General features: G+C 48.5%; 4 protein-coding genes across 4 annotated transcripts; 2 read left to right on the top strand and 2 right to left on the bottom strand.

Annotated features, from left to right (window-relative positions):
• Nucleotides 1-271: 271 nt before the first annotated feature.
• On the bottom strand, nt 272-3,506 carry F9C07_2279741 (putative C2H2 transcription factor). The gene is made up of 6 exons (XM_071510389.1): nt 3,234-3,506; nt 2,535-3,116; nt 2,268-2,479; nt 1,981-2,216; nt 1,657-1,929; nt 272-1,596 (listed from the first exon to the last, which is right to left on the bottom strand). The coding sequence occupies exons 2-6, from the start codon at nt 3,070-3,072 to the stop codon at nt 681-683; spliced, it is 2,175 nt and encodes a 724-aa protein (XP_071365898.1). The 5' UTR covers nt 3,073-3,116; nt 3,234-3,506; the 3' UTR covers nt 272-680.
• A 746-nt stretch (nt 3,507-4,252) lies between these two features.
• Nucleotides 4,253-5,921, bottom strand: F9C07_2279740 (uncharacterized protein; the record flags this gene model as incomplete). Its single annotated transcript, XM_071510388.1, has 4 exons — nt 4,253-4,707; nt 4,911-4,998; nt 5,276-5,426; nt 5,887-5,921. The coding sequence occupies 4 exons, from the start codon at nt 5,919-5,921 to the stop codon at nt 4,550-4,552; spliced, it is 432 nt and encodes a 143-aa protein (XP_071365897.1). The 3' UTR covers nt 4,253-4,549.
• Nucleotides 4,730-13,787, top strand: F9C07_2139633 (uncharacterized protein). The gene is made up of 10 exons (XM_071509167.1): nt 4,730-5,514; nt 5,567-7,300; nt 7,363-11,104; nt 11,167-12,775; nt 12,846-13,067; nt 13,169-13,241; nt 13,298-13,326; nt 13,457-13,521; nt 13,571-13,642; nt 13,693-13,787. The coding sequence occupies exons 2-4, from the start codon at nt 7,114-7,116 to the stop codon at nt 11,666-11,668; spliced, it is 4,431 nt and encodes a 1,476-aa protein (XP_071365896.1). The 5' UTR covers nt 4,730-5,514; nt 5,567-7,113; the 3' UTR covers nt 11,669-12,775; nt 12,846-13,067; nt 13,169-13,241; nt 13,298-13,326; nt 13,457-13,521; nt 13,571-13,642; nt 13,693-13,787.
• On the top strand, nt 12,675-15,454 carry F9C07_2102336 (amino acid permease; the record flags this gene model as incomplete). The annotated part of the gene is given in 20 exon segments (XM_071508938.1): nt 12,675-12,775; nt 12,846-12,879; nt 12,998-13,051; nt 13,143-13,185; nt 13,205-13,241; nt 13,298-13,326; nt 13,396-13,398; nt 13,457-13,521; nt 13,571-13,642; nt 13,693-13,807; nt 13,871-13,949; nt 14,004-14,038; nt 14,096-14,124; nt 14,179-14,211; nt 14,265-14,289; nt 14,346-14,547; nt 14,607-14,684; nt 14,745-14,873; nt 14,930-15,077; nt 15,131-15,454. The coding sequence occupies 20 exon segments, from the start codon at nt 12,675-12,677 to the stop codon at nt 15,452-15,454; spliced, it is 1,635 nt and encodes a 544-aa protein (XP_071365895.1).
• Between the last annotated feature and the right edge of the window lie 32 nt (nt 15,455-15,486).

Below are 15,486 nucleotides of genomic sequence, written 5' to 3'. Positions count from 1 at the left end.
AAAAAAAAAACTTCAGTGTGAAGATATCGGATTTGTCTGGGAGCAAGTGGTAAGCAGATAGCAAGTCATGGATAAATAACTGAAGGTAGTCCACGGGCCACAGGAGACACGCATTGTGCAACACTCCACCGAGGGGGTCATTAAACATGCAGAGACAGCGACAATATGAAATCGACACTCTTACTTGCCTTCATGTGTACAACTCCGTCGATACTGTGTCTCCCGGTCAAACACAGAACTGACTACACTGACTATGGACTACAAGGGAAGGATAAAGTATGATCTTAGAGGATGGTATGCAATTCCTAACCAAGAGCAAGAGTGTAGATGTCTAGCAATTTATCGTCCAAACATTAGAGAGGCTCTGAAGATAGTGATTGTGTCCTTAAAATAGTGACATGCGACTTTCGATGTCGATGGTACAAAAGAATGCTAACAGAAATGAGATGTTGATCTGATTTGAATGTGTTTGTTGAAGAATAGTGATGAAAACTTCCAAAGCCAATGATACCAAGTTCTTGCTGATTCGAACACCGTTAGTCCGCCGTAAAGCCGTTAATACACGAGGCCCCTATCCAAACACCATGCGTATTGCACATATTTTTAAAAACAAAAATGAAGGTTTTATACCATAAGACAGCATTGCATCAATAACGGGACTATAGTCCTGGTCCTTCACATTACATGGAAGATTGGTCGGGTTTGCACATGAAATCATCCCAACCATCCAGTCCAAACTGCGCATTTGGATTGGCCTCAAGCTGCGGCTGGACAGTCTCATAGCCCATAAAGTTTGAGTTGTACATCGGGTCGGTCAGAAAATCCATGGGATTCTGCTCGAACATACTAGGCACATCGCCAAATCCGCCGCTCACGAACAACAAGCTCTCCTCGGTCTTAGGCTGCATGTACGGCTCAAATGAGAACATCGAGCTGTCGGGGAATGGATTGATAGGATCGTAGGGGGAGTGAGTGCTTCCAGAGGGTGGTGTGAGAAACTCGCTCGATCCGGAGGCAGGACTTCCAATACCGGGCACTTGGGGCTGGTTCAGGTCGAAGTTTGCGCCAGGTGGAAACCCCTGGGCATCACTCATGTTATGGTAGGGAGAACCACCAAGCGAAGTGGGGCTGTTTGAAAATAATTGAAAGTCCTCGGTCTGGGTCGGAACGGGAGGGTCGGCGAATGAGAACGGTATTGTTTCAGGGAAGGCGATAGGAGGTTCACTGGGGGAAACAGTGGGGCCCGTCGTGGGTGTAGAGAAATCACCTGTCGGGTGGGAGGCAGCAGGAGATGGAATACCGCTGCTTTGGGGGGTAGGCTGAGCGGACCCTTGCTTGACAGGTTTATTCTTGCCGTTGTTCTTCGTCCGTTCATACACCCAACCGTGCGTCTTCTCCATGTGCTGCTTGCAATTGCTCTCCCTCTTAGATGCGTAGGTGCAGCCAGGCTGATGGCATCTGAATAGCCGGGGGTTCTTGCAGTGCTTGTCATTGTAATGACGCTCCGTCTCCTTCTCGGTCGGAAAGCCCAGTTCGAAATACTTGCATCCCCTTTCAGGGCACTTGTAAGGACGCGAGTGGGTCTTCTCGTGTTTACTTTTACTTTTTATTAACATGGCATGTACATTTTGGATGAGAGGAGAGTGTGGCACTTACGTAAGATCACATGGTCGCTTCAAGACTTTGTCGCAGAACTGGCACTTCTGGTTGATATCCATCGGGGGAGCATTCTTCTTGCGACGGGCCATGGACCGTTCAACTCCCTCGTCAACCGTTTCAACACTCAGGGTGCGCTTGAAGGTTGGGATGGCGTGCTCGTCGTATGGCTTTCCCGTCTGTAGGGAGATGGACTTGCCATCCTTGTGCATGACCAACTCAGCAGGCCGTCCAGTCTCGGACATTCCACCCTCAAGAGTAAGTCGGGGTTCACTATTATTGAAATCAGCCATCATCTTCCAGAAACCAAGGACATGAACATACAGGGACTTAGCGGCCTTTTCGCCGTTGGTTGCAGATTCCTGTCGGGACCGGGTTGCGTCTCGAATCCTGGCGAAGCGGTTGATCTGCGTAATAAGGTCGAGGAAGTAGTTGTTCGAATATGGCACATCGTTGGGCAAGGTCAAATCTCTGCCCCGAAGATAACCAGAAGTCTCGTGAAGGCAGTGAATCGTGAATCGGCAGAAGGAGTACCAGGCTGCAGTGGGCGCTTTCACGTCCTAGAAACGATATAAGCGATGCTCAACGGGTTACTATGGCGGGCAACTTACAGGAGTGGAAAAGAGAAGGGTCTTTTCAACATCACGCAAACATTTGAGCTGCTGTTTTTCGATTTGCTGATGGGCGCATCGAACAAGAGGATGGAATAGCTGAAACTTATCCTTCATAAGCAGGGGGAAAAGAATACGGCCCTGTATCTCAACGCGGGCAGTAGCAGACAGTTTGTGTCCAACGCTAGCTTGGCACACTTGGCCAGCTGTCACTGTCAGGGAGTTAGCCCGCAACGGACAAAGAATGACTTGTCACCCAGTACTTACCGTTGCCCTTAGTAGATGACATGGTTTCGGCGCTGCCAATAGAACTGCCTAGGCCGCTGTCGGATGTGTGGTGATTCACTCTTCGAATCTTCTTGTGTGACTCCTTGGGCTCCTGTGGAGTAGGTTCAGATTGCTTGGTAGAATCCTCCTTAGAAGCACTGGATTTAACATGTGTCCTCAAAATGCCTCGAGGAACAGGGAGTTCGTCTTGGGATTCCAATGAGTCGCGCGTTGAAAGAGAGTCGAGATCGAAGCGGTTAAGAATATGGGCCATACGCCGCTGGCCGGCAGCTATAGCTTCCAGGGCTTTAGGACACGTTGGAGAGCGGCGTGGTAACAGTTTTAAATCTAGGATGGGATCACGGTCGGATCTGGGTCGGTTGGAAGAGTGGAAAGTTTCTCCTTTAATCAAGCGCAGATTCGACGGGAGTAGATGGGGTGGTGACGAGTCACTCGAGAGCGAGGGCGGAGGACGATTAAGTACTCGACGTCGAGGATGACGCCGGTCTGATTCGTCGACAGGCTGAGCGGAAGACATGGTCGAAGAGACGCTCAAAACAATAGTTGTCGATATTTAAATGTCTAGTGGTCCATTGATAAGTAGTCATTCTATAGATTACCACCCGTAGCACAGTACGAAAAGGCGCAATAGAAAAAGAAGATATAAAAAGGTAGTCGTGGTTGAGGAGGGGTTCTTACTCTTCTTGGTATTGTTATGACGCCAAAGTGAAGTAGTGGGTATAGAGCGATAACCGGTCATTCAAATTCGAGAATTACAAAAGGGGGATAGGCGCCCCGTAGAGCGGAAACCGTCTGACAGCGCCCTTAGCTGATTGTGTATAGTAGTGCCTTAAGAGAGGGTCAAAATTTGAACAAAAGGCAGGAGGTCGGAGGATTGAAGCCTTGTAGATATGGAACTTCGAAGGAGACGATGGAGATGGACATTCGATGATATGTCTGGAAGATGAAAGACAACGATGGAGGCTGAGTCGTCTTGGATGTCTGCCTGATAGACGAGGGGATCTAAGCCACAATTGGAAAGGTCCGTGTGGGTCCTGATTACTATCATTGGATACTCGTGGCCTTACCACCCCACTGGCCAGGGATCTTCGGCCGTAAGCCCATCGTTCAGCGGCTACTCCCCAATTACAATTACACCAGCAGTACCCGTAAGGACGCAATCTCCAATGACTTAAGCCTGGATTTTTCTCTCCCGTCTCAGTTATCCATTCTCATTCTTCAATTAAGAAATGGATCGGGACCGTTATCTCTCTTTCTCCGCGTCCTTGAAGTCCCACTTTTTCCCGGTGGATGCCAATAGAAGGCTGTTTGAGTTTTCAAGTATCCATCCCACTTGGCCCCCAGATTGTTTTTTCTCCCTCACGGAAGAGCCGTTCCGAAAATAGCCACCAATACGGCTAGACTCCTGAATTTGAACCCTTTTCCTTTTCTGGTCCCCGCGGAACTCGAATCTCAACGAGAAGATCCTCCTTGAACTACGTATTGCGAGAAAAAAAATCATGAACTTTAGTCAGGAGTCTTTCTCTCTATCTCTCTCTCTCTCTCTCTCTCTCTCTCTCTCTCTTTTTTTTTTCAATATATTTCTTTTTATTGATTATATTTTAACACACTTGGGGTATCCTCCATGTGGTGTTACAGGATGGGAACCTCAGGACTGCGAACGCTTTGAGTCAAAATATTTTAGAGTTCCACCGGCGCATCACTGCCATCATCATCATCATCCTCGTCATATGATGTTACTAGTAAGGGTGGTAATGAACACTGCCAACGGGAGCTTGAAGTAAGCAATTGTATTGGCTCGCTTTTGCCAAGGGCCTTGTCTGGAATTGGTATGTCGCTCGTAGGGTCAAAGAACCTTCATGTACGGAGTACACGACATTCCTACTAGGGTTCATTCTCATCCACCTATGTTCTAGGTCCTCCTAACCTTACTGATAGCTTTCTCATCTTGGGCCAGTGAGCATTGGCCTCGTAGTCACAACCTTCACCTCAATCTATGTACATACGGAGTACTCATGAGCCTCATGACGATAAGCCGCTGCACTGGTTTCTTCCTGGTCATGTCTCCGACCGCTGGAAATCAAACGACAGCCAATTATGTGACTCAGGCAGAGTCCAAGTGTCGGTGACTGCTGGCTTGTTGCCAGATTCTCTTTTTATTTTCTTTTTTTTTTTTTTAAAAAAAAAAAAATTATTCTATTCTTTTATTTATTTTATTTTATCTTATTTTATTTATTTATTCTCTTCTTTTCCTTTCCCCCTTCTTTTTTGCGGGATTTACTTCGTGGGAAGTTCTGACAGGCTCCGCTTAACCTTGTCGGGCTAAAGTAAATATTCTCCTAAGGCCAAACAAACCGAGAGCGATAAGAGCCCTCATCCACCAATAAGTTGATGATCTGTCCTTTTCTGGAGGGATGTTCGACAAGAGGTTCTTTGTAAATACCTAATTTTCGGATTAATCCCTCGGGACATACGGAGTATGCACCTACAGCCTCTCACTCACTCACTCACACATCTACGGACTATTCCGCTACTAGTTAGATTGATTGTATTCCAGCATTTTACACTCTTTAATTGCTGCCTGAGGTATAATATGATGACCGTTTACGATCTGTACCATAGATATTGGATGCTTGTGGGTGAGGGCAGAAATATGGATGCCTTGATACCCCCGTGTCTTGCGTAAGTCGGTGATCACGACTGGTCTCGGCAAATCCCACCTTAGGTAGCAAGATTCCATTTTCTGAATGCTTAGTTCTCTGGCAACAACAATTCTCAAGCCATTGCGGGGTGTAGGTATGACGCAGCTGCCATTTACCTAGGTAAATGAAACCCTGGCTAGAACTTCGGAATTCGACAGCCTGGAAGGCACTGCAAGATTCTCAAGCGAAGAACTTCTGAGCCCAAGTGGGATCGTCATAATATTCGCTCTCTATGACAACATACGACTGCTTCTGAAGTACGGCTCTGACTTTGTTCATCTGTATCTATTGATTGACACATCACTTAAGGAACCCTAAGCTTCGTGCACAGAAAGAAACTGCATCTAAGGCCCTCCCTTTCGCATCCGTCTGTGTTGATGAAAAGCTCTGCGACAAAGCTTCCAGAGGGAAGGCCATAGTGACTCTGGGACCACCATGTACGGTCTCAGCTGAACATATGGTGCTGTCTGATTGATAAGCCTTCCGGTCCTCACACGGCGCATCCGTTCTGTTTAAGAGCATCATGTTCGAGCAGGTGTGTCTTAGGATACATTAGCCGTGCCGCTCACTTCTATCCAGGGTCTGATTCCTATAACACTGCCTTGCACCTCGTCATCTTCACATCTAACCCTGCTTTCATGACGCATACACGGTCGGTGGGCATTTGAAATGATGACTGGGTGTTTATCATGGAGAATCTAGGCTCATTCACATGGAAGATACGCTCGTCATATAGATTCTGAGGTGTCTTCATTTTAAATAAGGAGCGACTGATATGCGCGTCGTCGAGTCAACCTATGGGTGTAGTGATTGGAACTGTAGATTGAGCTTTCCGTCCCACGTCTCTTCTATGGTGTCCCAGGGCTCACAGTAGAGAAAAGCCCTAGGTTCCTATCCGTCACGACAGATCAGAATGCCCCAGTCGGACTCTGACTCATGGCCAAAATCAATGGATCTCGGGATATCATTCTGGGATTCCTTGAGTTTCAATACATCCTCTGTTCAGATTGAGTAGTTTGAACGATGTGTACGTTGAAGACAGCCCCATAGTCATTGCCCAATTGACGAAAATATCATTCTAGCTATCTAAAACCCCTTTCATTGATAAGCTTATACACCTTTACCTTAGGACGCCATGTCGCTGAGATACCACGTGGAAGGGAGAACCCATGAATAGATGCCCTGTATTCTTTCTGAAGAATAACACCTAACTGCATATAGCTGAGTAATAGTAGAATTGGTTCTTCTTGGGCAATTTCTCTTCAGGTTCAAGTTTGATGGTCTATGAATCACTACGGAATCACGTGGGTTGTTTATATATTACCAAACGGAGTGCCTATCTCTTTTGCGCGATGTGGTGAGCAATATCCTTTTGCCCTACACAGAAAGACAACTGTCCAGTATGAGCTGTGCTACCCGATGTACTAATTACAGTGCCTTTTCGCATATGAGGTATCCTCAAATTCATTGAGAGCCGAGATACGAGCCACCTTACCTATACCTAGTGCCAGCCTGGAGTATGGATAGTACTACCTAATAGAGACTAGTAATCAAATCTCGTGAAGCAAGTGGTATTGAACCTCGGCTTCGGAAATGGGCAGAAAGTGCGGGCGGTGCCGAGAGCCCGGCAACCGGTTCCCCCGGACTTTCTCCAAGATCACTTGCTTGGAGTTTATCGGTGAATTATACCACTCCTAGGACGTTTGTTAATGCGATTCTTGCCGAGGATAACTGGCTGATGGCTATGACAGGTTGATTTGACTTACTTGTTTGCCCCAGTCAATATTCTCTTGCTTCAAACACAACATCTACCCGCCGGCCGACGGTAATTGACTGGACACTCGACGCTCCCCAACATGGATCTCGAGCGCCGTGACTTGTATCCTGACCAGACGAGACGACGGAGGCGAAACGTCGGTCGGAGGCGTCTGCGCAACAGAGCTCCTATCTCCGCGCGGTTTAACTTGGACCATCAGCTGCGTGGAAATGTTGGTGTCCTGTCCGATGATCTGGCGAACGACTTCTTTCAATTGTCCTCCACCGGTAAGTAAGATTGAGCTGTCTAGGTAACTTATCTGACTTTCCCCCCTTGCGCCGGGTTGTAGACGAAGGGAAGGAAGGTAGCGAAGTCCGCCATGTCGCTATCTCACCATACGTTCCGGGTTATAGCTCGGTCGAGGATCTTGCCTGGACCATCATTCCCGTTCGGCCACAGCCTAAAAGCCGCCCTCACGGATCTCCGCTTCCTCACTCGACCATTGCCTTCCCCGACTCTGCAGATTCATTGCAGCCATTCATGCAGGCCCTGAGCAAGCTCGATCCCACACGGCATTCACTCCAATCCCAGCGATCTGTCGAGATAAGGGTTCTGGATGTTGTTCCTTTGCGCCTAGATACGATCTATGTCACAGTGGAGCGAAACCTGCTCCGGAACCATGATGATATTCAGAATAAGTTTGCTGGTGGGTTCACTAACAGCCTACATGGACCCAACGGACTTTGGGCGAAAGCTGGGAAGGGACTGGACACCAAAAGGTATTCGAAGAAGGCTGCGGCCGAGGCTGAAGAAAGGCTTACCGCAGCGGTACGCGATGCTCTGGGAGCGCAACAAGTGGTGCATACTGGCGATGTGCTACCACTTCCCTTACCACCACACCCCATAACATATGCGCCACCACCCCCGGCGCAAATCTCGTTCTGTGAACCCGTTTCCCAAGGTCTGCTAATGCCGACGACCAAAATCGTCCTGGTCCAAGCCCGGCCGCATGGCCCTCGGACCCAACGAAGTTTGAGGTCAGGCTCAGGCTTACTCAAGCAGGTAGCCGAAGATGAGGCTGATGATACTTCCAACGAGCAATTTTACTCGGCTGCTGAAGAAAAGGCTACAGAGAGCAACACAGAGGTGGACAGTACCTCTACCGCTGATGAGTCGGAGACAGAAGGCTCTGGAGGGAACATGAGCGACACATCGGATGATTCTTTGGATGATATGATTTCTCTTTCTGCCCCTGAACTGCCTCAATCCGGTGTCATGTCTGCGATGACTGCAACTCCACGTGCAGGCGGCCGACGGACGGACGGCATCCATACTCCAGGATCCGTAGCCTCAAACTTTACTTCGTCAACTATGCGTCTCGGACGAGTTGGCGGTGGTAAGGTCTTTAAGGCGGAGGGTTTACTCCGTGGCATACCCAATGAACTCTTGCACCCCAGGCCGCGGGAAGAAGACGACTCTGAGTCGTTCATATTTGTAGATATCAATACACTTGCGAAGATAGGCTGCTTTTCTGGGGATTGGGTGAGGCTCGAGGCCACAGAAGAGCCGCAATCCAATATATTCGCCTCCATAAAACTGGGGAGCTTCAATGAACAGAATGAAGATGCTGGTGATTGGCGTGCGGTCAAAATCTATGGTTTGCCCGGCCTGCCATCTGCCAAACCCCGGTACTCAATCAGCCAGTCTGGGGAGAGACGCTCAAGCATCTCCCAACGCCCTCCGCTGCGTTTGACACCCTCAGTCTTTGTTCCTCCTCTCCTCCTGAACAACCTGGAAAACCCGAAATATCTTCGCATATCACCGATGACATTCCTTGGAGGCAATGGGAGTACGAAACCCGGCCTTCTGAACCATATGAAGGCAAGCTCGGCCAGAAATCCACCATTGGCAAAGGAAGTGACGTTGCTCAAAGTATCTACCCCACTTTCCATGGATCGCGCTCTCCAACCAGCCTTGTTTGCCGGGCTCAAACAATATTTTGAGTCCAAACGGCGCCTTCTTAAAAGCGGAGACCTCGTGGGAATCAGCGTTGATGAAGGTCTCGGTAGAGCTGTGTTCGCGGGACCTGCTGCCAGCGACGGGGCAGCTCCGGATGATGATCTTACGACCCGGTTAGGTCAGGTGGTAGATTCTGATCGCGCTGGATCGAAAAAGGTTGGTGTCGCCTGGTTTCGCGTTGGACAAGTGCTTCCTAGCTTGTCGGATGAGCCAGACGAAGCGAGAGAAGACCAGTGGGGAGGTGTTGCTATCATTGATTCGGCGACCACTAGAATGGTACAGGCTGGGAGCGATGTGAGCAGAGTCCCGGGAACTCTGAACAATGGCTGGGAATACTGGCTTGGGGTGAAGGCCGTGCCAAAGGCTGCTGGCGACGTTCAAACCCCTCATGGTTTGGTAACTGAATCGCCGCAGTCGTATGTACCGCCTCTCCAAGAGCGCATCCGAGACTTGATGTCGGTAGCTACAAGCCCTCGCGCCATCCAGCTCGGTATGAAACCCGTCGTAATTCTACTGAGATCCCAGCAAAGGCACATAGGAAAGGCTACGCTTGCAACACGAGCATGCGCAGATATTGGTCTCCATACCTTCACCATCGACTCCTACGATATATTAACCGAAGGCGGAGCGAACGGTGGCGACGTGAAAACCGAGGCATATCTGAAGGCTAGAGCGGACCGCGCATTCCATTGTGGAGCCAACTGCACAGCCCTTCTGATTAAGCACATTGAGGTCTTAACGGCGGACAGGATCATTTCCGCTATGAATGAGATCGTGGCTGATGCAAGGGTCATAGTGGCTACGACAACAGATGTCGAACAAATCCCGGAGGGCATTCGCAGCTTGTTTACTCATGAGTTTGAGATGATGGCACCAGAGGAAAAAGAGCGTGAAGGCATCCTCCACAATGCTGTTTCTGAACGAGGCATCAAGGTCTCCCCTGATGTAGATCTAGGCTCAGTGGCGCTTAAAACTGCTGCTTTAGTTGCAGGAGATCTGGTTGACGTTGTTGAACGTGCTTCTTCTGTGAGAGCTGCACGTCTGGAGAAGTTAGCCGAAGCCGCAAGCGAAAACTCGGAGTCAAAAGTTAGCACCAGGGACGTTCTTGTTTCCGGGGGTGATGCAGCCCGAGGTGTTACCAAGGCCGACTTTGACGCGGCAGTTGATGCCGCGAGGAAGAATTTTGCTGATTCAATCGGCGCGCCAAAAATCCCGAACGTTAGCTGGGACGATGTGGGTGGTTTGACAAACGTCAAGGATGCTCTCATTGAAACCATCCAGCTGCCCTTAGAGCGACCTGAACTTTTCGCCAAAGGCATGAAGAAACGCAGTGGTATCTTATTCTATGGACCGCCAGGTACTGGAAAGACTTTACTTGCCAAGGCGATTGCCACAGAGTTCTCTTTGAACTTCTTCTCTGTCAAGGGACCTGAATTACTTAATATGTATATCGGTGAATCCGAAGCAAACGTTAGGCGCGTGTTTCAACGCGCTCGGGATGCTCGCCCGTGTGTTGTGTTTTTTGATGAACTGGACTCGGTCGCCCCGAAGCGTGGAAACCAAGGAGATAGCGGTGGTGTAATGGACCGTATCGTCAGTCAGCTTCTTGCCGAACTAGATGGTATGAATGGTGGTGAGGAAAACAGCGGTGGTGTCTTTGTAATTGGCGCTACAAACCGTCCGGATTTGTTGGACACGGCACTCCTACGTCCCGGTCGTTTCGACAAGATGCTCTACCTTGGAGTGTCTGACACACACGAGAAACAAGCCACAATTCTAGAAGCGCTTACAAGAAAGTTTGCTCTTGCACCTGAGGTATCACTGCGCAGGGTTGCGGATCAGCTGCCTCTTACGTACACAGGTGCCGACTTGTATGCCCTGTGTTCCGATGCTATGCTAAAGGCTATCACCCGGAAGGCAACAGCGGTGGATGAGAAGATCAAACAGCTGCCAGGGGAACCGGTCAGCACTGCTTACTTCTTTGATCACCTTGCCACACCGGAAGATGTAACGGTTACGGTTGCGGAGGAGGACTTCATTCAGGCACAGAACGAACTCGTTCCCAGTGTTAGGTATGTTTTATTGATGTGTTGCTATAGGTTTTGCGAAACAAATGAAGACTAACGACATGCAGTGCCAAAGAGCTGGAGCATTTCGAACGTATCCGACAGACATTCGAGTCTGTTGATAAGAAACAAGATTCAGGCAGCAGTTCTGGGGCGCAGCCACCTCGAACTATCGCAGATGCTCTTGAAGCACTCGAGCTGGGAGACCAACTGAATGGTAGTATGGGTGGGCCTGTCACGAATGGTGACCACCTCCCTATAGGTAGCGGCAAAGGAAAGGGGAAAAATGGACAGCAACCCATGCGGAGCGTGAGTAGTCACTCGACTAGCAGTAAAGGGAAAGGCAAGAGCCCCGCTGGCGCCGGAGCGAAGTCGAAGAATAAGACCGTCGCTGCTCCTAGTAACGATTCCGATTCTTCTTTTGATGGTCCCACTTCGGGCTCAAGGGCCGACAAAAGTATTTCCCACTACGATGATGTTAGTGAGGAAGATGGCGCTACCAATGGCGATGAGGACTACATCGTTCGGACCGACCATCTTGTTCAGGCCGATGGTGATAGTTCGAAGTAAACAGGTGTTGATGCTCAGGCGCATTGACCTTGTTGGAAATATGATTGGGGTTGGTACTAGTTGTGTATAGGTATGGATCAAGGCCTTGGAAATGTGTATATAATTTTACATTTGATGATGACTGGCTATGATGCTCGGGAAGATTCTTTGCCTGTCCCGTGATAATCGGGGCCTGAGGCACAGTCGGGGATTTATGTATTCAATTATCAGACGTACATATTGATGAACTCCACACGGCCTTATCAACGGCTGAATTAAATGACTCAGCCCTCTCGATAACGTCCGTATCTCTCGTCCTGTTCATAGTTATCTATCTTTCCATTATATTTCGATATTACAATAAGACAAGCTCCCGCACCATCGCTGCCCCATCGGCTGCACCAGACCAAGAATAGCCAACGGAAGGCTGCGGTTCCTCTGGACCGAAGCTTGGGTTCCATATCCTATACCTTAATCACTGCTGATCCACCAATTGACTTGTTCTCACTGGCCTTCGGCGCCTGGCACTCGGCGATGACGACGAATCATGGCGCGGCGTGACAAAATATGCCTCTGATCTGCCCCATCCATGGACTTCTACACGCTTTTCTTATCGGAGCTACTCCGGAGTATGTCGCTATCTACGGTGAGATTGACCCATTGCACCTTAGGTAACCGCGGTCCTGTCGCCACTATCCCCCGCAATCCGCGGTGGACCCGGTTTTCCCAGAACGCTTGATGGCCGAGTTTGGGGAAATGTTGGGTTATCTCCCCCGAGAATGACAGACGCCGGTGGAGGAAAAGGGATGAGTGTGTCTCATTGTGAAGGGTTGTGTCTGTGGCGTGTTGTTCTATCCTCTTTTCCACCTTCATCTCTTCCCCTTCGCGCGATCAGTACCCTCCAATTCCTAGTCCAACTGAGTTGATCCCCTTTGATAGTATTTCCTCCCATTCTGGTTTTTCTGGTTAGGTCTTTGATCAATTGTCTTCTCGATTTCAACATTGTTCGGGATCAACTATCTTTGCAATGGCCGATACGTCCGCCATGAAAGACATTCGGGGGGACGATGATGCCCAGTTGGCAGCCATGGGCCATAAGGCCGAATTGAAGCGAAATTTCTCACTTTTGTATGTTCCAGTGTCTCTACGCATCTTATTTGATCGAATCGAGACTGACTCTCTTGCGTACCTAACTCAGGTCTATGTTAGGACTGGCCTTTGCTATTCTAAATGTATGTGACTGAACGCAAAGACCCCTCCGCCATTGGGTGATGCTGCAGGAGGACGTTGGGAAAAGGCACACCAAGCCACGAGACCTTGGAAAGTAATTAACTTTAATTCCGGCTGCAGTCTTGGACCGCTCTATCGGCGAGCTTATCTCTTAGCCTGCCGTCTGGAGGCTGTGTAAGCGTGGTTTGGGGTAAGATGACCATCCTTTATGCTGTCGTGCTTCTCTTCCATCTCTTTATTTTTTTTTAAAAAATACTATATACAGCACCCTACTCACTTAGTTCTCTACAGGCTTAGTTACTGCAGGTGTATGTAACCTCTGTATAGCAAGTTCGCTTGCAGAGTTCTTGTCCGCCTATCCCACGTGAGTACAACCCGGTCATACATTTCGTCTTTTGTCTCGTCTGACTGTGAATGCAGGGCTGGTGGACAATACCATTGGGTTGCAGGTAAGCTTTTGCTAGTCATCTTTTTGAAAAAATTCGATTTGAGTCGTGACTAACATTTTGGCCTAATAGTTAGTAAGTGTTCAACGCCATTATAGTCACCCCTTATATACAGTATGCTGAACGTCATAAGTTTCTTGGGAACGATGGATGCCCATACTTTCATGGATCACTGGCTGGGCCAACGTTTCTGGCTGGGTAAGTTGTCATGATAAATATTAGGAACAATCAGGACTAATTAGTCCAGCTTGCATTGACCGCCACCGGTGGATTGTTGGGTAGTGAGTTGATTCTGGGCATAATCTCGTTGATGAATCCGGTAAGAACCCCATACTACACTAGGATGACCTTGCTGATTATTACCACTAGACTTTTGAAGCCCAACGTTGGCATCAATTTTTGATTTATACTGGTTATAATATCGCTGCATTTATCATCAACGCCGTAATGAACAATGGTCTTCCGTACTTCACTAAGGGTGCTTGTAAGTTCGACCTGTATTCCTATGTCTTTCCATAGTGGACAGAAGTGCTGAATCAAACTCAAGTCATTTGGTCCTTATCCGGATTTGCAATCGTCTCGATAACGCTTCTTGCATGCTCGTCACCCAATTACAACTCGGGCGAGTAAGGCTCACATTCATATTCCCGGTTCCCTGTCAAGCGTACTGACCAAATCAGGTTTGTGTTTGGAAAATTTATCAATGAAACAGGATGTATGTGGATTCTATCTCTCCCTGCTTAGAATTTGGACCGAGACTAATTGACCGTAGGGCCGGATGGTGTTGCTTGGCTACTTGGAGTACGTTGTGCACATTGAATTCACTGACGAATTGCATTTCTAACTCATACGTAGCTTCTCCAAGGTGGACTCGGTCTTACAGGATTTGTGAGTCATCGTCATCTGCTCAGTTCTATATACAGTTACTGATCAATGTATAGGATGGGGTTGCCCATATGATCGAAGGTATGCAATATATACACAACGTACGGAAAGCCGCGTTACTAATTGATCTGTTACAGAAATCCCCAATCCATCTGTCGTGGGCCCCAAGGTTATGATAGGGTGCGTGTGTATCGGTACGGTGACGGGTTCAATCTTTTTGATTGTGCTCCTCTTTGTTGCCGGTGACATCTACAAAGTCATCGACTCTGCTGCAGGATGTCTTCTGCAGATCTTCAAGGATGCAACGGGGAACAATGCTGGGTCAATCTGTCTTCTGATGTACGTTGTCCCTTTTCTGGCTATCAGTGCCAGGTACATAACTAACTGATAAACCCTAGGTTCCCTCTGGTTTGCATTCTTTTCGCAGCCACGAGTATCATGACCACCAGTAGCCGTATGATCTACGCTTTTGCAAGGTAAATATGATGGTCTCTGAGTAATACCTCTTGTAAAGCAAAACTGATGGCCATGGGCAGAGATGGCGGTCTTCCTGCTTCCCCCTTCTTTTCTAGGGTTCATCCAAAGCTCAATGTTCCCTTGAACGCGCTGTACCTGACGTTTGCTGTTATCACGGTCTTCGGGCTTATTTTCCTTGGGTCTTCGAGGTAAGCTTCCCCATCATTAACGCACTATAGCACTACATGATTACTAACCAGAGCAGTGCGTTCAACGCAATTATCTCATCATCAGTAGTGATGCTTGATATCGCATACGGTATTCCGATTGCAGTGAACTGCATACGTGGTCGCACTATGCTCCCTGAACGCTCATTTGTTCTCCCGAATACTTTAGGCTGGATCGCCAACATAGTACGCCCGGCCAGAATCATTAGGGCAGGACCATTAGCTAACACCAATTATAGATTTCTCTTGCCTACATCAGTCTCACGACTGTGCTATTCCTCTTCCCTCCAGTGCTTCCTGCGACCGGTAGCAGTATGAGTGAGTGTCTCCAATTGTATCTGAGTTCATTGTCGAAGGGTCTGCTGACAGAATACGTGCTACTAGACTACTGTGTCGCTGCTTTTGGAATCATTCTTGTCATCTCGACATTCCAATGGGTTGTTGATGGCCGCAAGAACTTCACTGGTCCACGGGCTGATGTGGATATCCTTGCAGGCGTAATTGAGGAAGTGCCCACGCACACTGGGACCACTGAAACCCATGGGAAAAGCGATGGGAAATGAGATTACAACGACTAAGAAGCCTCGATATACTA

Source organism: Aspergillus flavus, chromosome 1 (genome assembly GCF_009017415.1).
Source record: "Aspergillus flavus chromosome 1, complete sequence".
Taxonomy (NCBI): Eukaryota; Fungi; Ascomycota; class Eurotiomycetes; order Eurotiales; family Aspergillaceae; genus Aspergillus; species Aspergillus flavus.
The sequence above is the reverse complement of the archived record's forward strand: the minus strand, read 5'-3'. Positions and strand labels throughout refer to the sequence as shown.

Excerpts from the sequence above, each read along its gene's own strand:
- F9C07_2139633 (XM_071509167.1), top strand. The coding sequence starts at position 7,114 with ATGGATCTCGAGCGCCGTGACTTGTATCCTGACCAGACGAGACGACGG. Across the intron at positions 7,301-7,362 it reads CTTTCAATTGTCCTCCACCG|ACGAAGGGAAGGAAGGTAGC; the intron begins GTAAGTAAGATT and ends GCCGGGTTGTAG. Across the intron at positions 11,105-11,166 it reads GAACTCGTTCCCAGTGTTAG|TGCCAAAGAGCTGGAGCATT; the intron begins GTATGTTTTATT and ends AACGACATGCAG.
- F9C07_2279741 (XM_071510389.1), bottom strand. The coding sequence starts at position 3,072 with ATGTCTTCCGCTCAGCCTGTCGACGAATCAGACCGGCGTCATCCTCGA. Across the intron at positions 2,480-2,534 it reads GTCATCTACTAAGGGCAACG|TGACAGCTGGCCAAGTGTGC; the intron begins GTAAGTACTGGG and ends ACTCCCTGACAG. Across the intron at positions 2,217-2,267 it reads CCCTTCTCTTTTCCACTCCT|GACGTGAAAGCGCCCACTGC; the intron begins GTAAGTTGCCCG and ends TATCGTTTCTAG.